Here is a 23,610-nt window from a genome sequence, read left to right as displayed (position 1 = left end):
CATATTCATAGCCAAGTGTATTGTGGGCAGAATGAAAAAGGAAAACAAGTGTTTTGACAATATTAGTAGCTTGGCAACCATAAAGCTTTCCTGTGGCTTTGCAGAGGAATTTAGAGTACATATTTTCTGTACTTCCCCTGGTTGTGCTCTGCACTGTGCACCAGAGCTCCAGTTCTGCCACTGATACCATGAAAGTAGGTTGCTGTGCTCAACCCCAGTGTTTGCCCGAGTCTTGTGAGTTCAGTTTTAGCACTGGCAGGACAGCATATGCATTGCTGGTTTTGACTGCGTCCACCATGGGTCATCCATTGGCTGTCTCATACTATTTGGAAAGGGGAGTGGGTGAAATCTAAAAAGCAGTTTGGTTTCTAGAAACACAGAAACAAGATGGTAAGAGAACACTCACTGTATCACACTGGGCTGCTTCTCAGCTGCGAGAGAAAAAAGCAAAGAAGATTTTCATGTGCCTCATGATTTCCCTCCTTGCAAGCTCCATGGTCACACTAGCTAGACCCAAATGTCAGAAGGGGGAGGACCTTTACAACTGGTATGAGAGGACTTCCCACAGTGGTCGCCAGGTTGTTTCAGATTTTTCTGTGTCAAAGATGACCAGTTGAAGATTTTTACTGTCCTTAAAAAGCGTATCAATGCTTTGCTCCCAGGTTTTTTCCTCCCATTTCGGTGAACATTAAATCAAATTCTGTTACGTGTTCATTTATAGAACAAGCTGTCTTCTCATAATATTTATGGATGGCTGCATCACATTCTTTATGCAGTTCAGGAGGCATTGCAAACACATGGGACCAAAAATGTTTCCCAAGCAAAACAACATACTCTTCGACACGCGGAGAACTGACCTGTGTGGGTGATACTCAGCTACAGCGCAGAGTCTGTGGAAAGTCTGCAGTGCTTAGGGACACTGTTGGAGATGGAGTGCTGGGCTAAGCGGACCTTTCCTGTACGTGTAGGAGGGATGCAAGTATGGTAGGGAGGCGGGAGGTCCCAGCCTGCTGCAAGATGTGTTAGTGTATAGTAGTGGCCGGGAGAGCGCTACGAAAGAGCTGCAGACAGTTGGCCACGCAAAGGCACAAAGCTGCTGCCTGTTTTGTAGCCCAGAGATGGAGCTGGCAGAACTTTCAGGCCCCCTGTTTCTGGGCTGGGAAGGTAGGGAGTTACCTGGACTCACAATCATTCCTCTTCTGAGGATAACCAGGCAGGGCACACAATGTACCCTCTTGGTACAATTCTTGAGAGAATTGCAAGCTTTTTAAAAAAATACTATTAATCTGTATTGTAACAATTTTTAAAGCAAGTAAATGAGGTAGACTGGTAATAATTAGCTGGTGAGTCTGACATCAGTCCCAGGCAGAAATACAGAACAGATGATACCAGGACGGAGCCAGAAAGAATGGAGAGATTGAATACAAATAATCCCAATTAATATGAGTTGGAGGAAAACCAGGTTTGAGGGAATTATTTCATACATCTGTCTTGCTGCATTAGAAGATGTTTGGCTTGGTTCTACTGTGTAGAACCTAAAACGATACAAAATCAATGTTATGTATCAAATGGGTTACTCTGTGCCTAAATGCCAGGCTTCAAAATACAAGTGTATTTTGGGAATCATTGTCACCCATCAGGTGTAATTCAGGAGGTATCCGGCAAGAGCTGGTTCTTTGCTGCAGGCTATATGGTGCTACTAGCTCTGACTAGCTAGAAAACAATGAACTATTTTTAGGCGAGAAACTAGTGTGTTCAGACAAATAGAGGCCGTATAATCAGGGGGAAAATTAATTAGGTCATAGTTACAGATTGGGAGACTCAGTGTTGAGAAACAGTGATTTTGAAAGATACTTGCATAATAATAGCATTATGCTGGAAGCACATGTTCAGCTGATGAGCTCTGTCCCAGAGAGCTAATGCAGTCTTTTGCAACACTGAAAGATGTTGTCTTACTCAGGTTTGAGCACTGGAGTGACTTTTTTCTGGGAAAATAGGTATTCTATGGTGTCCCACGTCTTCCCTGATATAGGAAAATCTGGAGAGGATTCAGGAAAGCCTTGTAACTAAGCAATCTCAGTCACTGTGAAAGACTGATGAAAGCAAATTTCTTAATATTCTGAACCTCACCTTCACCTGAAAATCCCTTTGCATCTAACTATAATAATCCTACAGAGAAAACCGCCTCAATGTTTCTTACTGGGAAATACTAGTTTGGACCTCTTCATTCCCACTTATGACTATGTATGACCAAGATCTGTCTACAGAGGTGGTACATTGTTGGGAACTGTAATCTATGTATATATTACATGTGGGTATATATATATATATATATATATATATTTATAACATGAATATAGTGGTAATAGGTGATTCTGAAAATACTTCAATCTAGAAAAAGGAAGGTAACTATTAACTAGAACCAGGGCAAAGCAATACCGCACAACTTAAAGCAGACAGACTGCTAAAAAGGTTGGAAATGAGGGGTCCCAGGTGTTAGAAAGCCTCCAGCAAGATGCTTCCTAATCAACACTCAGAGTTCCTCCTTCCAGTTTTAATAAAGGCTCTGTTTCCACTGGAGCTAGCTGCATCTGCCTTAATTGCTGCCTGTCGGACACTACAGTATGGCAACGCTGACACATACAAGCCTTGGCTACCCTGCCTCCTCAGCAGGAGAAAAGCTTGTTGAAATAATGCCCATTATACTGTTTATCAGCGCACATGTAGTTCAATGAAAGATGCTCAGTTCTTTCTCATCATCCCAGAGTCGACACCGGCCACAGTTCCTGTACAATGCATTAACTCATGTTTCTTTTATGTGCTAAGCACTAGCCAGTGAGGCTGGCGGGGGTAAGCCAGAACCAATTAAGTCATTTATCTCCACTTGCACCAACGGAGGGCAGATTTTGGCGTTATTCCAGTGTCTCTGAAATCAGGCACCATCCTCATTCCTAAGTGTTGCTGTCAGCCTGATAATGTAGTTGGAACTCGTGCAGGGCTGCAGTGAAGACCATGTTAAAAACTGCTTTGGTGTTTTGCCTAGTGGGAAGGGTTTCGCTGGCTGAACCTGGCTGTTCAGGAGGCAAGTTACTGGTGCTGCTCTTAGTACTGCAAGGCAACACTTTCCAGTCTTACTACCATTGCTTTATGCAGGCAATATGGTTTTCTTAGTGTCACTCCAGTGATAGATAGTTCTTAAATATCTTAAATTTTATTTTTCAAAAGAACATCAAGAAGAACCTTTAAGTCCTGTCCTTCTTCAGTTTATGTCTTTCTTTTGGTGGCACCTAAGAATTCAACACCACAAGGCACCCCCTGCTAAGAGAGGCCCCTTAGGATGAAAGAGCTGGAGGCAGCTGGAAGCTGGAGGTTGTGGTGAAGGTTAATGCTGTCGTTGGAGCGTGCAGCCAGGATCTGCAAACTCCACAGTGCCTAAAATAACAAGCAGTTCATTAGGCCTTAAATAGACTATGTGTATGATAACACAGCCTACTGATTAGGGCACTCACCTGTCCTACTCAGTACCTACTCAAAATGCTGAAGCACTTTTTTTTTTTTTTTTGGAAGGAGGCCTAGAAACAAGAGCTCAGCCCCATGCCACTGAGCTATAGAGAGGTGCTGACACTGCTTTATTCTTAGCATCACCAATGTTTCCCCCTAAAACCCAGCTGGCAGGACACAAGTCCCCAAATACTTGTACTATACCAGCAAACAGATCCAGTTGGTTTGGACGTTGGAAGGTCAGAGAAGCAGGAATTAATCCCTTCAGGCAGAAAAAAGGCTTGAGTCAAGATCCCCCAGCTTCTGCATCCTACCCAAGGTACTGTGTGGATGGACAGAAAGGGTCCCCCTCCATCTAAAAGCCAGACTTGTGTGGGATTTGGTCTGGAAAGAGAGCCCCTGTAATACAAACTGGGGAGTACCTTGCTACCCAGCGCTGTGTTGTCTAGGATCTTCTTTTGGCAATGGAGACCCCAAGAGCAGAGAATAAGCTTTTTTCCCCAAACACGCATTCTTTTGGCAGCCCAGTATCACTTGAAAAAGTACAGGCTCCTCAAAAAGCACAGTCTTCAGGCTGCTCTCCAGGAATCTTTGAAAGGGACTGGACATCATTTATCCAACACTAAGCGCTCAGAGTGCGGACAGCTGTGGTGGTACCCCTAAGCTGACGTTTAGTTACCAAGGATGAAAGCTTCAATGTGTGGGTACTTCTGGTGCCTGTGTGGTTGGAGAACAATGAAGGAGGGTGTTGAGGACTGTGAAACTGAGTGCTTGTGAATCCAACCACATTTCTGTAAAAGGCAACAATTTCTCACAGCTATGCTGTCACACTCTAGACGAAGCCTGCAGCAGATCAGTTTGCTGGGTACTGTAAGGCACTCAAACGTTGCAATAATGAGGAGCCTGAGATTTGCTTTACATCATAGCTGGTCACCTCCCATCGAGCACACTTTCCAGCTGCTCGGTGTTCTCAGGGTGAATGTGCTCCTCCTATAACCTGTTCTCTTCCAGACTGCAACAAATGGCAGAAAAGATCTTGACCATAACAGAAATAGCTACCACACACAAAACGTGCTTTCTCCATAGCAAAGGGAATGGGAGGCAAGAAGTCAGGTCTGGGTGCAGGCTGTTGTTGTAACCTTTTGCTCACCTTCCCAAACAATGCTCTATTGTGATGTTGTTTCCGGCAGATTATCCCAATAACCAGCGAGCAGTGAAGCATGAACATGTGTTCAGGTTTCTTAGATTGAATTCTAATGTAATAAAATGTGCCAGCTTTTAAAGGGCTGATCAAAAACGCACAAGAGGGCGAGCTGGGTAAGACCGAGCACATGGAATTTTGCTGTAACCCTCAAAACTTGGAAACTTCCTGGATTATTGCTTTCTTTTCAGCTGTTTTATGATTTGGCATAAATTGTTTCTTTAAAAGGGCATAGCCTGATGTTGGTAGTAGAGCTTTCATAAAGGCTTTTTTGCCATTATAACAAGGATGGGATTTTTCATGTATGTAAAAAATACACAGCCCAAGGCCTTGCGTGGTGTGTGAGCTGATAGAAATGCTGATCAAGTACCTTGCCAGGGAAAACAGGGAGATCTGGAGCTCCTATGTGGCGACATCACGGTACACAAGCTGAAGTACTCTGGGTATTTACCGCGCCAGCAAGTTGGCGCAGTTGGTAATATATAAAGTATAAAACTGATTGCCAGTGAAATACATTGTAGTGCCTTCAGTGGAACAGCACCAAAGAGGAGCTGAGTGACGTCTCATTTTGGCAGCTCAGTATCAGGCTATTAGCAGTGGACTAATGATGTATGCACATAAAAGTTCTGTCTGTGAAGAAGGCTGCGCTCCTCATTCTGGGTTTTCTTTTGTCCTTTAGACACGCTCAGCTTTTAGTGAGCATTAACCTGGGAGGTACATAATGTCATGGCACTTGGAAGGGTTTGCAGTCAGAAAGGCTCTTCCAGTCAGACAGATTATGTTTGATGTAAAAATCGACAGACAAGCCTAAAATAACTTCAGAAAGGGTATGGATTTTTCTTAATAAGCTGTTATGGTCCATTAGTTACTCGATATTACTAGACAACTTATACAAACAAGCAATGCCTTGCATGAATTGTGGATCCAGTTATATTAGCTTCATCAACTTGATGCAGAAAAATATTTATAAAGTCACCTGATATCTATTGTATGAATAGGAAATGCCAGATTTGTATAGGGTGCCTGCAGGAACTCCTATTCAGACTTTACAAATTTCATAGGATTAATAGGATCTTTTAATGCAAACATCTGTGCACTGAGAAAGTTTTCAGTGGTGCTGGCCACACAAGAAAATTTGTACCTTTTTACCTGGGTCAGCATTTAACTGACTTGTGTCAGTTTAACATATCTATACAGAGATATGCATGAGTCTAAATACATCCACTTTATAAACCATTTTACTTAAACTGATCCAGCCTTTGTCCATAGACATGATCTGCCTTGTGAGGTCAGGAGTTAGTAGAGTGCTGAGCAAGGATTAAGTCTCCACACCTCTGAAAAAATTAGCTTTGATTAGCTTGAGGTGCAGGGATCTGACCCCTGACAATGTAATGTGATTTTATCCACACTTTGTCTTGAATTGAATGGAAGTCTTCTGGGATCCAGGTGTAATATCCCGTTCTGAGACGTTTGGCTTTTGTAGAATTCAGCTGCACAAAATGAAGGTGGCCCTGTTTCATCCCTTAACCAAAAGGCAATCTCTATTAAGGGCTACTTTAGAAAGGAGCAAGTATTTTCTCTGTATACACTAAAAAAAAAAAAAAGCCACCTAAAACGCTCTGTGCTTTCCTCAAACACTAATTCTGCATACTGCAGTCTGATTTATGTTCAGCATGTCAGGATAATGGGGATGGAAAGCACAGGACACACTTCTCAGTCACATAAATACGTTGTAAACCTTTCTGAAAGTTTTCAGCATGTCTCCAGCAATGGATCATTAAATAAGAGGAATAAACAAAGAAGGGACCATCAACCTGACCTCCACATAACACACTTAATGACTGCCAGCTACATTCATAAATTTACAGGCACTGGGTTTTATCACCATATGTGAATCAAGATTGCGGTTCATATTTACTGTGCAGTTCATGGGAAAAAAAAGACTCTGACATCTTGTGTTGTATTTTAGGAGTTTAAGTGAGGGGGATCTGTGCTTGAGAATGCTTAAGACCAGCACCCCACCCCCTCCCTCCTCATACATCACGTGTGTAGGCGAGACTTTATATAGACTTTGCTTACTGTTCTGGGAGAAAACAACTATTTACTGTGGTACACAGTTAACATGCAAGCAACTGTCTCAGCTTTTCTGGAAAGGGCAATTGTTTAAAAAGGGAAATGGAGTGGGTGTGGGTATCTTATGTAGGGTATTTTTTTTCTCTTCTTAACACCCTGAAGACCTACCAAACAAGAAGGCCAGCATTTGCATACCCCAGTGATAGGAAAGTCCTACACCAGATAGCACAGTTCTCTAAGTGACTTCACTGAAAATACTGAAGCATAAGGCCAAGCTGGAATTTGTGGCTCATGCCTCACAACCAAAGGCGTCTGCCTTGCAGTCAGAGAGCCCAGCAGATGCTATTTGCAGTGGCAGTGGCATGAAGGCACTCCTGAATGGCACGGGGCTGTGCCTTGCAGCAACCGAAGGTTTTAGAGGGCGCTTGGCATTGCAGCCTGGCTCCTGATGATGCCGGGGACAGCAGAGGAGGCAGTGAGGGCTCCCCAGGCAGGTCGTGATTTTGGAAATGCATATTTTCTTCCTTTGGCAATGGGTCTTCTTGGGTTAATTTTTTTCTACACTCCAATACTTCCAAAAAGCACTGTAAAATTAAGTCCTTTTTCTCCCAGTAAGAAGGAGACCAGTAAAGGTCTTATTACTGGCTCTCCCACATCAGCTTTCCGGCTTCTATACAGGAATGTAATTCAGTGAGCCACAGAACCATGAAAATGTCTGAAGTACTGTTTCTTTTAAACGGATTTTCCTTACAGACAAGTTATCTTGCTGGGCATTTCTGTGACAGCTTCTGCCAGCCCAATTTAATTGGGTTGTAGCTGAAAACAATAATATTACATTTACATTAGCTTTAAAAGTATCTTTTAAAAAAATAAATAAAAAATAAAACCCATCTGGCTTTAATGCTGCTGAATTTAAATTTAATGAAATTTGTTCATTTTAACTAACTAAATGTGCTGCGTTAATGATCTGTATTAAGCAGGTAGTTAGAAAAAAGTGTAATATTGATGTTTAGCCTTGGTAAAAGCACTTTTCTGAAGAACCATATGGCATTCCTGCTTTAGTTCATGTAATTGTTTTAGTTTCCTTATGTGTAGGTTTTGCAACTGAATGAACCTGAGCTAAACATGATCTGGATCAGCACCAAAAAACCCGCAGGACTAGCATGGTTAAAGCACACTGGTTCCCCTGGCCACCAGCAAGCAAACAGATGACGCAGGAGAATTTAAAAAGCAAAATGAGACCCACAGATTGACACTGGATTTAAACAATCACCATGCAGAGACCAAATGCCATGCACATGGGAGGAGCTTGAGGCAAAGCTAGCCAGGCTTTCTGCCTCATTAAAAGCAGCCTTCTCCAGGGAGTTGTTAGCAGGTTACTAGATCAGAATTCCCCTACAGCATGCTGGCAAGTGCTCGAAACCTGACCCTTTATAACCCTCCCCATCCGCAGCAATGCATTCGGTCATATAGAAGTTAAACAGGGATGGTATGTTTCCCGACATCAAGGATGGCTTTAGAAAAGAGTGGTATGTAAAACCTATTAAGAAGAAAGCTACACCCTGTTTGCAGAACAAAAGACAGCAGCTGATTCTGACTGACCAAAACAAAAGCCCCCAAGCAACTGCTGGGGAGGGAGGTGGCTGCCGTGCATAGAAGCATGGAATTGAATCTACTGGTATCTTTGAACCAGTCCCACCTTTTTGACATTAGGTCTAAAGCACAGGGCCCAACCACCAAAGTCAACCTCCACCGAACACATCCCTGTTTGTGGGGTTTTATGAACCTCTTGGCTGGCTGCTGTTCCCTGGCAGAGCAGGCTGCGTGCTTTGCCAGCCCCACTGGCTTGACTGTGGCCACTGTCGGTGAGCCCCGCAGCCCCCACCACCTGGCTGACCCACTGGCCCCTACAAGGAGCTGCAGCTTGGATGAGCACTGCAAGGCTGATCTGTGCCATGCCACCCCGTGGGACATTCTTGAGAAGGAAAAAGCTTCTGGGCCCAGTGCACAGAGATCCAGGGGCTGACTATTTGTCTTCTGTCCCCACCTCTTCACTCCCTGGTGACACGAGGAGTGACTGCTGTCCATCCCCTCGGAGAGCCGGCAAGCAGCCAGCTGGTCATTCCTGGCTGAATCTGGGGCTTTCTCAGGGCCAGCAGGTAACTGCAGCCACACACACATGCTTGGAGGCACCACACCGAGGTTTTGGTCTGCCTTCCCGAGGGAAATGGGCTTGTACAATTATGCTTTAGTATGGTGGCCTCCAACCACAGTTCTTGAGACCTGTGGGGAGCTGGCATCAGACCTGGCGGAGGAGAAGCAGCCTGTATCAGTGCTTGGCTAGTGCTCATGTATCTGCCTCCCCATAGACCCCAACAGAGCCAGGAGGGAGGGGACGTCACTCCCCTGTTAAACCTCTGCCCTCCACCAGCCCCACTCCTGGGGAGACTTCCAGTCAGTGTTTGCATTTTATTGCGAGGCAAGGACTGTGAGCAAAAGCCACACATCTGTGGAAAAGCCAGGCTGCACAATAGCAGAAGATTAATTTTACACCCTTGATGGTTGTAGGCTTTTCTAATGAATTGGCAAAGATGCAGGCCAAGACCATAGCTGTAATCTGGTAGGTGCAAAAAGGGCTTTTTCCATGATGGAAAACTGCCCAGGGCCAGGCCAGCCACCATGGAGCAGCTGGAATAAGCAGGGAGCAGACTGAAGATAGCAGGAAGAGTGCCAAGGAAGAGCGCCGCTGAGCAGGATGCACTCACGTTTTGTAGCACCCTCCCTTCCCCCGCCACTCCGCATGAAATGTGGAACACCCACCCTAGGGATACTAACACTTCCCCAGGACCAGCAAGGGGTGCTGACACGCTGTAATAATAGACGCTGTATAAGTGCTGCACATGCAGAGTGGATATTGGCTCAATATTTGCAAAATGGGAATAATAAGCCTGGTCTTGCAGAAGACCATCTGGGGAGCGTGGTGCAGGAAAGAACCCAGCGCACGGGAAGGAGAGCACATCCACAACTGGCCCCTTATTCTGTTACTCTGCAGACAATGATGAATTAAGTGTGTAGTGTCGTGCTGTGCAGAGTAAGTGGAACAGACACAGGGAGATATCTGACATATATTTTGAGGTGTATTTAATATCATGGTGCTTCCGGATTCCACTAGCATGCTAGGGGTTTTGGCCTCAAACCAATGTTTGCATCAGTACCATGTGTCTCTGGAACAGCAGTGCTTACTTTAGAGCTGGCTATGAAAATAGTTTCCATTATAACCCCTTGTTTTCACATGCTTCTTTTATTTTATTTTGAAAATCCTCTTTTGAGTCAAAAATTTCCATTCTGTATCTTTGCCAAAAGGTGAAGTTTTCCTCCCCTCTTTTTCTTAAGCTTGGAGGAAGAGTCTTTCAAATGTTTTTGAATCATGGGAGAATGGAAAAAATGCATTTTCCCAGTAGGGTTAAAAAAAGGTCCACATTTTCATGGTGGTGGAAACACAGGGGGAAATGAAACCAAAGGTTGAAACTTGTATTTTGGTCTAGAGATTTCTGTAGTAAACCAGCTTCATAGGGTATGACTTTGATTCGCCAAAGGCAGAGATTATTCTGGGTTTTGGCAGTTAATCAGGCACAAGTCCAGGTTTCAAACTTTGCTGGCATTCAGGATATCATTTAAGGTAGTGTCTTTACAGCTGCCTATTTAAAGAGGAAAGAGCTGGTCCCCTGTGGTCTTCTGCCCTTCAGAGCTAATTATATCCAGCAATACATTTAAATTCATTCTAAAATCTGATTGAATGGAGAGGAACTAGATGAACAGTTGTGCCAAACACTTTAAAAACTTTTTCTCAATTCTCACTCACGTTAGCAAGAGCAAATGGATGTGTTGAAGTCATGGACAGGCTCAGGCACTTCACAAGGGCCAAAGTGCATGACAGGGTATGTGCAAATGACTGACTCAAGCAACTGAGAAACTTAATTCATTATGCCTGCCAAGTTTTTTGTTGATGCCTTTTTTTCTCCTTCACATAGGCTAGGAAGCGTCAGTATAAAAATCGGCTCTGCTATGTGTAGTTACACTGCCTCAATTAATAAACAGAAGAGGAAAGAAAGAGGTGGGCATCTAACCACCATGCTGATGAGTGATCCTGCATCCCTATGCTGCTTTCTGTTACTGTGTTTTTCTGGTGAGAGCTGTAGCTGATACACTAGTGGTAATTCCCATCTGGGTGTTCCAGAAATTATACAAGATGTGAACAATTCTTGGGCTAGCAGTACGGTTGTGACCTTCGGATCCGCGTTTTCTGGGGTTTTTGCAACTTTCAGCTACGCAGCTTGCACATTTCATTAAACCTTTTGCTTTCTATTGTTCAAAACCTGCTCTAAGTGTACATACTTTTGGCAAAGGCATCCAAAATGATGTGTTTATTTTGCTCCAGTGCCAAAAAGCAGTGATTCATTAAGGCGCTTGGAGCTATAGAGGGAAAGCCACAGCCAGCAACCACCACACATGCCCTGAAGAGCAGAAAGCTGTGTTTTCCTAAGGAAAATGGTTAGCGCAGCTGGACTAGTATCATGGCTGACTTCTCTGAAGTGAGGAGGTACTGCTGGGCAGGTTGGAGAGTGCAGTCGTTCTTCTGCATAAAATTGGGCTTTGCTGCAGCAGCCAGCAGGCATCTGGAGGCTGCCATTAAGCCCATATGGGAGAAAGAAAAAATGCCTGAGGGGAGCCAGTCCAGCTGATAGGAGCCTTTCCTTGAAATGACGAATTAGGGAGCTCCAGTACTGTGACCATTGCTATGGTGAACGCAATGGAAGGTGCAACAAGCCTTGAGAGAAGAGGTGGAGGAGGAAAGCTGGTGTCCCACAGTAAGAACAGACCTCCAGCTGCATTTAGCCGCACTACTTCATTCTCCCTGCTGGGGACACGCCAGCTTGTATCAGTCAAATGGCTTGTCCACTCTTTGTTTTAACTACTGATACGAACCTGTAGTGGCTAAAGCCTTTGAAAACCTGGGAGAAGCCTGACTCTTGAGGAACTCTACACTCCAGCATGTCATTTTTACGCCATTGCTTTCTTCTTCCCCAGTGGCTTGAACTAGGACAAGTGGAATGCTATTTATAATTTTTAATGTAGTTCTTTTTGTCTTTCATCACAAATCTGGAACCCTGGACAAAATTGATATCTGGTGAAAAACACACACTCGATTGGAAAATTTCTGGTGGTTATTTTCTGCCTGGAGAGGCAATGCTGTCCTGTGCTGTCACCGCACTGTCACTGCACGGCGAAACACAACGCAACAGGAAGTTCCAGGATCAAGGAGCCAGTATGAAGCACAAAGGAAACAATCATGTACGAACAAGCATTAATATCAAGAGTTCTTGTTATTAACAATCATAAATATGCAGAAGAGTTTTGGAAAATCCAAAATTTAAAATGTAAACCAGGAGTGTAGCATTTAAATTATTAAGTATTAGGGCGGGACCTTACAGACTTTGGGTAATACGTCATGCCGTCTACTGGTGGGGTTCTTCAGCTTTTTTCCAGGAATATCTGGTCTATGGTTAGGGACACAGTGTGAGCCAGTATATCCGTTCCTCTTGGTGCTTTAAACAAAGACAGAAGGTAGCTTTTCCCAGCACCAACTGCACAGTGCTTAGTTCTCTTTAGAAGATTACAAGATCCTTGCCCTGAAGAACACGCATTTCTTACAGCATATTAATTTTTGGTAAATTCAAATGAAAAAAGCCCAACACTGTTACTGTCAGAAGGGTCTGATTAATCAGGCTCTGAATCTTTCATTTGCTCACTTCTCATAATCTCACACAAGAAGTTCTCCAAAACCTGGATTACACCACTTCTGCAATTTATGTTGTAAATATTTAGGCAGCCAATAACTTTTAAAACAGTAGATGTTAAAGTAATAATTCCCTAAATAATTAGCAAAATATTCTGTGTCTGTGAGGAAAGGAAGGTTCCTGCAAAGGCCGGGCTTCCTGACGCAAATAAGGGAACTGACTCCAGATCTTTGCAAGCAAAGTAAACAAACATGAGCAACAACTGTGGGATGGAGAAAAAGTCAAAGAATCAAAGGGATATAAAGTTCTAGATTTTGCCTTTCAGGAACATTAGGGAAAGAAAGCATTTTTGAAAGATACAGTGGAACAAACCTGGGGTGGATGGATGTGAAGTGTGTAGAAGTTTAAATGTTTAAAGAAGTTTAAAATAAAGAAAGCAGGGGGGGCGGGGGGTGGTGGTGGTAGGAGGGGAGGCAGGGCAGTTTCTGAAGCTGAGGAGCATGTGCAGGAGGGGAGTAGATCTGCTCTCCATGACTCCTGAGATGTTTGTGTTGGGACTGTTTTCGATTTTCTGCCTTTCAACTGCGCAGACATTATGTAAATTACTTCAAAAGCTCAGTGCATACAGTACCACAAGAAACTGCAAACTGTTATTAAAATGAAAACAGAGATTTTTCAACATACTTGCAATGTTTGAGTCTGTAGAAGTCTTTCCTAGAACAATTTGCCAAGCAGTTACTTAATATAGGCCAGGGTAACGTTAAGTTAAAGGGTACAACAAAAATTGCAGCTCAGATGATAAAACCATGTGAGTAGATCTATGAGCATTCATCACTAACCATTTCAAATCATATTGACGCAGCTACTGTGAAAGCTTCCTCCAGGTACAAACAGACCCCCCGAGTCAGAGAGCACAGAGAGGCTCACAGCTGAGGGCACCCAGCACACAGCCTGGATGATAAATTATTGAACTGCTGTTGCCATGAGTCATTTACCTGCTTCTCAGTGTCTGAAATTGGCTTACAAACTGTTATGGTAAATAATTTAGAGTAGCAAAGTTTGCAAGTGCATAAGCTATTTGCAGATAATTTGTGAGCAGAAGAAAAACCTGCCAGTGCCAAAGCACCACGAATGAGTTTGCCCAGCTGTGCTCTTTTCCTACCTGTGGTGGCAAAGAGCTGGCAAGGATAAATAAGAACAGACATTGACACAGGAGTTGAGATCACCTGAATACTAAACAGGTCCAAGCATCTCGGATCTTCCAGAGGTAAGGGCCTTGCTGCCTGTGTCCCAGTGCAGTCTTCATCTGAACAAGCAAATCTCATCCTGCTCTACGTTTTCATCAGAATAGCCCTCATCTGCATTTAACTCCTCTGATCCAAGGCTTTGGACTCCTAGTTTCCAACCTGAGAGACTGAACTACAGAAGCTCCTCTCAGTTAGTTACTCTGCATAGGTGCCTTCTATTCCACTATGCAAATAGTATGTACAGGCTGGTTTTTTGAGGGAGGAAGACTTGTGATGATCACGCACAAAGACAACAGACTCTTTTTTAAAGATTTCAAATTTTGTGCTCTATATTTGTTATACATTGGAAATGGGAGGTGACACTGGCAAGAACATAGCATTGCTAAGCCATTAAAAGTAAAAAAGGACCCGTAGATATATTTTAAAATATTTCCAAATGAGAGGTTATTACAAAATTCCCTGGATATTAAAAGGAAATGGCCTAAATTCCCAATGCAACACCAGTATAATTAATTAATATACCCTATGATTTTATTTTGACAGTGCCTGTTTAAGGACTGCATTCAGTTTCCCAGAAAATAGAATTAGCCTTTTGCTTAACCACAGCTGATGTTCTAGTCTTAAGCAAACTGATTTTGGTGGTGCCCTCCCTAAACTCTTTCCCTTTGTAACTGCAAGTTCTCTACAGGCAGGTCCAAATTCAATGTTGTTGTTATAAACCTTAGCATGACCCATGACTAAAAAAAATTACTTAGCTTCTTGCTTATGTTTGCTCATGTCATAACCTTTGCTTCGTTCACTGATTCATACAACTCTGCAGCCTGCAGGACACGGTGCTGCTCACCTTCTTGCAGTTCTGCATGCTGACAGGAGTTGTGAGTGGGTGTGGAGAGGTGGGAGGACCACGCAAGAAGTGACTCATCTGCATCATTCCTGTTCTGGACTCTGTGCCATCCTCTTGGTTTATCTTGATAAGCACCTGGGTACTGTTACAAGGTTGAATGCATTTGCCAGTCCTGCATTACAAATCCTGGGATCAGATACGATAGCCCCTCCCTTATACCTTCTGTCATATTTAGTGCCATGAATTAATCTCGGCGACCGAAGGAAGAGTAATACAAATTCACCCTTCTAAAATGCCTCTTTACGTTATGTGAGACTACAGAACTCTAAAGACTGGCAACACCATCTTACAAGTTGTAGGCCATCTATTACCATCTATCGTTCCAGTATAGTAAACATGCTGAAATACAGCTGTCTTTGAAGCTTTCTTGATGGGAAGGAATTTGCTTTTTGATATGTGAGATAACTATTGTGTGTATTGTTTCATTCTGACTTGGGAACATTTACAATCTCTTCTGTGAAGAGATCTCATACCAGCCATTTATACAAGTTAAATGTTCTTGTTTTACGAACACTGCAGAAGTTCATGAAGAAGCTATTCTTCTTTCGGTAGAAAATTTCAGTTCCTGAGGGACAGCAGAGTATCTGTTTAACAGTATACACTACAGTACCCAACACAGTGACTTGGGACAAGAAGGGAAGAACTGTGCCTGCAGCATGAGGCAATCGGATAACTGCAGTATTACTACTGACACTGAAATCTAACTGGGAAGCTGGGTCCAGGAACCCCACTGATGCTGATGTGGCATCAGAACAGTCTGGCATGACGTACTGGCACCTGTTCTACCCATCAGCTGAACCTTGGCTTCCCTCCCTGACAGAAGACATGTTCATGTTTTAGCATCTTACGCAGCACTTCCTTCAGTATGAGATTAGCCCTGGCTAAAATGATCATGGAAATTTCAGTCCTGAAATTTTATCTTCCCAGGTAATTTTTGCTTTGCTTGCAGTTGTGGATTTCCAGCAACCCTAGAAGACTATAAAAACTACAAATTGCTGAGCAGCCCATTTGTGTCCATTTGTGTCTCATCCTGTTAGTCACTTAAAGGCAAAGTGGAATAAACATCCAAACACATCATAGGTAAAGTTCATCTAAATCCTAAACCCCCAAAAAGTATACCAAATAGAAATGTATTTTATCTACAAATTGCAGTCTCAAATCTCTGCTAGAATCACTTACCAAACATTATCGTATCCTTGAACTTTTACCCATCCTAAACACCAACTACCAACCATGGCAAGAAATTTAATGCCCACATTAAAATATCTCTATTATACTGCAGAATAAAAGTCTGCAAACAACTGACTACTGAATGTATGTATTTTGTGTGGACGCTTATATAGGAATGTCAGCAGGATCACTTCTGTGTGGAGGCAGTTACAGAAATATAGCTCTACATACAAGAAATGCTATATATCTGCTTTCAATGGTTCATTTTCTCTCATAGGTCACACTGGTAGATGTCTTTTTGTACAGTGTTGAGGATTCAGGGTTCATTCCCTCCTACTAGTGAGTCATAAGCTGAATTCTTAAATCAAAAGGCTTAAAAACCAGGATCTAAGTAGAAAAATGTCCCCCCCCTTTTTTTTTTCCTAAGTTGATGATTATTAATGACTGTGAGTAGTCTGAGATATACACATTTCCCCTTTGAGTATTTAGGCAGGAAATAAAGCAGAAAGAGATGTAACTGTTGTATGGACCAGTACTATTTTATGTATTCAGCTAGTATTCCCTGTTCAGGATCAAAAGAAAGTATTTATTTTTGCTTGCTTTACAAAAGCTGAATAAAGAGTCTATGAGGCTAGTATTGGATGCTCCCAGCATCTTGTCCGTCATGAATAAAAGTCCCCTTACTAAGACCTTTACATTTTCTAATGCAAGTAAATTATTTCTTGTTTACAAGTTGCACTTTTGGGTAACCCAAATACACACAACAACCAAAACAAAAGAAGCTGGCAAGTAATTGAACTACACTGGAGGATGTGATAACCACCCATTTTATCAGCTTACAAATCGACCTTGAGGAGTTTATTACTCCACAGGAATCATTGTAGACAGATGATATATAATTTTGCATTGTAAACTGGGTTTTTACGTAGGAGGGGAATACAAATTCCTTTGATGAAATTAATGAGATTCACCGGAGGCAGACAGGAACACTTTATGTTCCTATTTACGAGTGACTCCAGAGAGGCAACTCAAGTTTCTCAAAATAAACCCTTTAAAAATTGCTTTTCAAGGTAAGAAATATAAATGTGGGGAATTGATGCAAAAAAGTCTGCTGAGAAATAAGTGACAGGAGTCGGCTGTCACACAAGCCGCCCTTCTGAAAGCCTTTCCTCAGGCTGAAGAAAGGACCATTAGACCCTGTATGCTCCCTTCGCTCCCACCGCGCAGTTCAGCCTGCTGCCTCTGTACAAGCCCCACTCACTTGTCTTCAGCTCTGTGCTTTGTACAGGGCCTGGATTTGGAGGTGTCAGGCAACGAGGCTTGCCTTCAGCGTTTGAACATCCAGGTGTGCTGCAATGCTATTCTCTCCTCGCAAAGGCACTATTAGGTTAAAACGCAACAGATCAGTCTTTCCCCATCAGCATCAGTCTTCTTCAAGCCTTCTGTTGGAGAGTACTTTCCATCTCATCTCACAGATCTCTTCTGAGCTGTCTCCCATCATCCAGTTTTTTTTTTTTTAAGGGGCAGACAACAACCCTGGACATGGGAAAGCACTTTTTGTCTGATAAAAAGCACAATGATGTAATGGGATTTCTGCCTAACCCCTTCCTGTTTGGACATCCGTATGTGAGTATCAACTCCCTTTTGTACCAGCACTAGCTCACTAGGAGCTCATGTTGAATTTCTCCAAGCCCCTACACGAAGCAGCTTTCTAAGACACCTTCCTTGTCCCTCTGGGCTGTGTTGCTCCATCCTGCAAATCTGACTTTTTTCTTCTTTTGACCCTATTAAAACTTACTTGTTTGAAACAACTGAGTTTATTAAATAATCCAGATAACTCTCTGACTGCCTTGTCCTCATTATCACTCTGGTAATATTTACTCCATATAAAATTGCTGTCAGTGGTGATTTATTTAGTCTTTTAAAGCCTTTTGAAATAATACTTCTCTAGATAGCTGATGAAAACACCGAAGAGCCTCCCTGCAGCTCCCCAACAGAAATACCCTCATTAAATGCCAGTGCTGCTTGGACAATCGATCTGCTTCTCATTTGGTTCTTCATCTGTTTGTGCTTTATTAATTTTGCGCTGTCCTCACTTTCTTCTCTCTTACTAAATCAAGAGCCTACTGAAATCTATTACACTCAAGCCCGAACCTCTGGCAATTTAATGTGTAATCATACAAAACGAGAAAATAAAAGACCCGTTTGCCAAGCCCTACTTACTATAAAACCCATGAAGACTAGCATTAGTTGTATTCTTCGCTGCTCACCATGTATTAGCTGATGACCACATTTCTTCTGCCTGTAGGTGATGCCAGGCTCCCCAGACCGCAGCTCCTGTGGTACCCCATTTGCTTCCCGAGCACAGGCCCCACACTGACACTGTTCTCCATCTCCCGAAATGTCACCGCAGTGCCAGCACATACAAAGATCAGCAGGTCAGAAATCTCTTTAGCCAACTCCTCTAGGATTTACAGGCCACTCAAAACCATTGTAATTTTGCTGTATGTCTTGCTAATAGATGTTCTTTAGCATGTGTTTTAGATAAGCCTTGAGTGTCCTCCTTGATGCATGTGCATCTCCCGGCTTCTTTCTAGGCACTGCATAGTAATGGCTATCAGAGCTTTTTTGTTTGGTTTGGTTTGGGTTTTTTTTTATTGTTTTTTTTTTCATCACTGGTAGTAGTTACCTGTTTGCATTAAGCTTGATTCACTGCTTGGATTATGGTTATGGGTTAAGAAAAGCAAAATAAACCTTTGTTCCTTTTGCCCTAGTGCTATGCACAATCTCTATTTCTCCCCGTCTTCCCCCTTAATTTATACAGCTGACTACGTCCCTTCTTGTCACTTGTTGCGGCACAGCGCTGGCCGGGTGCCGCTGCGACCACCTTCTTTCTTCCCACACTAGCAGCCGTCCTGCCTTCGATGTCGCCCCTGTGCGACAGGCAAGGCTGGGGCGGTTTCAGCCTCTGCCACAGCGCACAAGGGCCCGTACAGGGCCGGCGGGGCCCCCCGGGCGTCCCCCTCCCACGCGTGGCGGCAGCAAAGCCCCCGGCGCCGCAGCAGGGACCCGGGCCGTGGGTCCGCTCCCTGTGCCGGCCGCGGGCCGCCCTGCGCCTTCAGGGGGCGTGAGAGCGGCTGGAAGCCACCGCCCGCCCGGACCCACGTCTCGGACCCCGGGGAGGGGCGGCGGTGGGGCGGGGGCTGGGGAGGCGAGCGGCGCGAGGGGGTCGCCAGCTGAGCGCCGCCTGCCCCGCTGCGCGCACGGCGCCGGGCGGGTTTCCCCTTCGTCACAGACCCCCGCGACCGCTCCCGTGCCCCTGCCCCGCAGCAGGGACCGGCAGCCTCCCGCGGCCGGGCGGGGACGAGGCGGCGCCCCGGGGCGCGGCGGCCCGGCAGCGCGGCGGTATGAGGGGCAGCCGCCGGCCCGCCGCCGCGGCCGTACCCCGCCAGCCGGCGGGCGGCGCGGCGGGGAGCGCGGCCCCGGCGAGAAGCGAGATGCCCCCCCCGGAACCAGCCGCGCCGCGGGCTGCGCGCCCGGCGGGCGGCGTGATCGCCTCCCGGCCAAGCCATGGGCCAGACCTCGGTCTCCACGCTGCCCGAGCCGGCCGGCGGTGAGTACCGGGGGACGCCGGCGGCGGGGCGGCGCGGCGAGGGCGGGGGGCTCGGGGCGGGGGTGGGCAGCCCGAGGGGCGCTGCCGCCCGCCGGTGCCCTCGAACCGCGGCGGGGACGGTGGCGGCGGCCGGGGGGCTGCGGCCGCTTCCCTCCCGGCCCGGCCCGCCTCGGCAGCCCCGGGGGCTCGGGGCTCCGCAGTGCCCACCGCCTCCCCGGGGGCTTGGGGCTCCTTTTTTCCTCCTTTAATTAATAAAGAAGGGGGGAAAGGGGGGGGGAGCTCTGGCACCTGGCCCAGCAGCGCGGTTAGTAGCCCGCCCATCGCGTTGCTTTTGGCTCCGGGACATTTTATGTGTAAGCAGGCGAATGCAAATAAATAAAAAACGTGTGCGTGGAACGGCTGGTCGTCCCCCGTCGTCCCCACCCCCCCAATAAAGCAGCCCGAGCTGTTCGCAACTTCATTTGAGGATAGTACGAACTGCCTGGGAATGCTGTTTGGAGGCTTGTTAGGATAACTCGGGTGTGTTTTAGTTACTGAAAAACAGAGCGGGGCTCTTCCCACAATAATAGGATGTAGAGTCTAAATGAACTCCAGCGAGGTTTGAAGTTTCCTGTGAAAACGTCACTGCATGTTTTTCCTCCGCGCCTGTTTCCTTTGCATCCATTAAAAAAAAAAAAAAGCAAATCCTATTGTAGACTTTCAATTCTGAAGGCTGAACTTTATTCTTAATTTGCTTATTGCTGTTTATCTGGGAATGTTTTGTCAACTAGGAGACAGTGCAACAAACTTTCTTTTTCACCTTTCTTTTCTTCACGGATGTTTCAAAGAATAGTTTTGGTAATAACATAAACATTTTCAGAAAAGGTCCATTATCTTGCCAGTGGTACAACTTCCCTGTCATACCACCCCGGTCAAAATCTTGGATGATTTCTTCTCCTGCCAAACACTGCATAAAAGAGAAATTTGACCGTTTCCGATAAGTTTCACCATCCCATTGAAGGCTTCACCCAGCAGCCAGTGCGTTAGAATTATATGAAGGTAGGCGTCGGGAAACAGATGTAAGGAAACAGATGGACTTGTTAAAAGATTTTGTTAAACTTCCTGGACACAAATGTGTCCGAACTCTTACATGCAGAAGTCTGTTGTGAGAGTATTTTGTCTGGGAGGGGGCCTGTATCTTGCCTAAGGATAGCTGTGGTGCCTGTGTTCCCTCGGCAGAATGCTAATGGGCAACAGTTGGGCTGGATTTCTAGTTTAATCTAAAAGAAAAAAAAGTCACCCTTGAATTCTTTCCTAACTGAAACCAAGGTTTTCAATCAGGAGCAACAAGGGACAGTTGTCTGAAGATGTAAGTTACGGTGATGCTACCTCAGTATTGCTAAGTAAATTCTCGTTATCACCACGTTAAGAGCACTGCACTTGTGACGAGGCGCTGGTAGTGCCTCCAGCAGGTTTCACAGAAGAGCAATCCCACTGCGCTTCCAGCCCCGCTGAAATGTTGGGAGAGCATATCATCAACAAGAAACCACAGGGGCAGGGAGGCTTCTGGGTGGCGTGGATTCATGGGGGTGCAGTCATTTGTTTTCTCCAGTCCGCTGATACGGTCTGAACGCTTAATAAGCTGTGAAGTTTGGGAGGCCTCGTCTAGTTCTGGTCAGGGCAGGAGAACGACTTTCATCAGTTCTGGTTCAGACAAGTTGCCCCTTAGGCAAGTAGGCCTGAAATCTTCGTTGATTTTGGCGTGCCAGCCAAACTACAAGCCATTTAAGCCTTTGACAGCTGCTAGAGATTAAAGTTGAAGGAGATCCCTGTCTTGCACACGCAGGGGCTACAGATCTGATTTCGTGCCAAGGAATCAATACTGCATTCAGATCCCCAGTGAGCCACACAAAAGCAGCTGTGAGAAGTTACTTGCCTGTTCACTCCCTTTTTTTCCCCAAGTGTGCCTGCCTGCGAGGGCTAGGACCCTGCCCCTGGTCCCTGCTGTGCCCTGGCAGGGCTGCGTCGGGCGCAGGGCGCCGCTAGTAAATCACCGTGGGGCTTTCGGGTGGGCTGGTAAGGTGAACATGGTTTGGTGTAGAAAACTGAAATAAAATGTTTTTCCTGAAAGTCACAAGTGTTAGAAGAGATAAAATACATGCATAGTACAATACTCAGTATGGACTCCAGCCAGCGTCCTGCGTTTTTTTTAAGATTTACTTTAAATGAAAGATTTTACTCTTGGAAAAGGAAATACATACTCAAGTGCTCACACAGACCAAGGTCCTAGTGGCACTTTCCTGTTGGGTTAAGTACAAGACTGAGGCCTAACCATAAAACTCGGAGTCGGTGACTGGGCAAATGCAGGCTCGTACCAGGTAGATTGAAGTGCCTGTAAAGAGAGGAAGGATCGGATTTTCATGCCCGATTGGAACTTTCTTCAGCAGTAATGCTCTCTCGCTAGAGTTTGCCATCAGGTGTGGGTGGGTGGGTGTTGGAAGTATTTTGGACAGGAGGATCAGGGCTTTAATCGTGTCCCCTAACTATGAGTGGTAAAGGGGCAGCGAAGGAGGTCTTGGCTGCCGGGGACACCCACCAGGCAATCCTTTGCTCCTTGTCCTCTGTTCCAGTGTTTCAGTAATTTGGATACAATTTCTAAAGCTTGCTTGTTATTTGCCATGGTTAGGAAATGTGAAGAAACAGCAATTGCAAGAAGAGCTTGGGAAGACAGTATAGATATGTGGAAAAGGAGGAACACATACTGCCCTTGTTCATCTTCCTTCCTCTTCTGTGATTTTCCCACGCCTGGCAGGGCTTGGTTAACGTGCTGTCTCCCCTTCTCTGACTGGAGTTCTGTGCTTTTGGGGGTTATCAGCCATCATGTGCTTCTGCTTTCTGATCTGCAGCTTATCAAAGGGCAGCAAAGCTGTGGACTTTTTTCAATTTTGTTCCCCACCCCTTTCTTTTTAGATTTGTTCTTGGGTAGTTCACTACTACCCACAGTATTGGGAAACAGCCAGGTCATCAAGTGGAAGCACGATCAGCACATTGGGAAGATAACACTTAAAAGCAGACCTGGTTAGATGGCATAAGTTTTTTGTTGTTCTTTGAATAGCAATGCCTTGTCGAGAATGAAACTTGAAGTAAAAACAGACCTACCAGTGTTCCTAAGGAGAGGTCAGGCAGTTCAGCATGGAGTCTGTGGAGCGCAGTATGTGGAGGGGAAGGACAAGCTGCAAAGGGAAGGTCTCGGGAACCTCATGCCCCAATGGTCAGGGTGCTCAGCAGGGCCAGCTGAAGATGGGGGTCAGACCCCAGTGCTGACCCGCAGCTCCAAGTATGTAATCCATAGGCCTGTTTACTCCGGGGTGGGTGGGAGTTCCTCTCATCATATATGTTTTACAGAAACAGAACATAAATTGTCAGGCTTGTGTTTCACCCCATTACAGACCAAAGTTTTTTCAAGAACATGAAAATGTACTTTGATAGCACAGGAAGATCATTTCCCACCCAGCTCTCCCCATGAGATGAAAGCAGTCACTGGTAGGATCCTGTTGTTTGTTGACCTTGGCGCTCAGTGAAATGATTCTCATAGGTCAGAAGTGAGCACGTTTCTCAGACTGCTCCTTTTCATCTCGCTTGGCTTTATGGGATTTCCTGTTCGTTGACGAGGAAACAGTAGCTTCACCTGCGCCTGTGTGGAGGAACTGTAATTGCCTTAACTGGGCAACCTTCTCTTAATCCTGAAATGAAATGGAGAACAAGTATTTCCTTCAGCAGCTTTAGCTGTTGGCAAATTTCAGCATAGAAATTTCAGGACTTGTCTAGGAAGAGAAGTTACTCCAGTAGCGCTCTTTGGTAGTAGCTACTCCTGAGCCTTACTGAGGGTGCTGCTGTGGAGCAAGCACTTCTATTCCTGAGGAGCTGAACATGGAGATACTCAGCCACAGACTTAAATTCTCATCCTGACTCAGTCCACTATGAATCTGAATGTGCAGACAAGCCCTTACAGTAATAATTCTTGTCGAGGAAAAAAAAAAAGAAGTTGATTTTTCTCCTCCAGCTTCTTCTTCCTTTCAAAAGTGGAAGAACTTTGACGTCATTGCACTTTACAGGAGGGCATC

The 23,610-nt window shown here is 45.0% G+C and overlaps 1 protein-coding gene across 3 annotated transcripts in view; it reads left to right on the top strand.

The window, feature by feature from the left end:
* Window positions 1–23,610, top strand: part of PHACTR2 (phosphatase and actin regulator 2) — a 141,028-nt gene that overhangs the window by 37,889 nt on the left and 79,529 nt on the right. Inside the window, exon 1 of one of the 3 annotated variants that reach the window (XM_040598045.1) lies at window positions 18,978–19,507. The exons of the other annotated variants lie outside the window; for them this stretch is intronic. Coding sequence (XP_040453979.1) covers window positions 19,465–19,507 — 43 coding nt within the window. The 5' untranslated portion in view covers window positions 18,978–19,464. Of the gene's footprint in view, window positions 1–18,977; window positions 19,508–23,610 lie in introns of those variants that run through there. 3 annotated transcript variants of the gene reach the window in all.

The sequence above is a fragment of the Falco naumanni genome, chromosome 6 (assembly GCF_017639655.2).
Source record: "Falco naumanni isolate bFalNau1 chromosome 6, bFalNau1.pat, whole genome shotgun sequence".
NCBI lineage: Eukaryota > Metazoa > Chordata > Aves > Falconiformes > Falconidae > Falco > Falco naumanni.
Note: the sequence above shows the minus strand (reverse complement) of the source record. Positions and strands in the feature narration are given on the sequence as shown.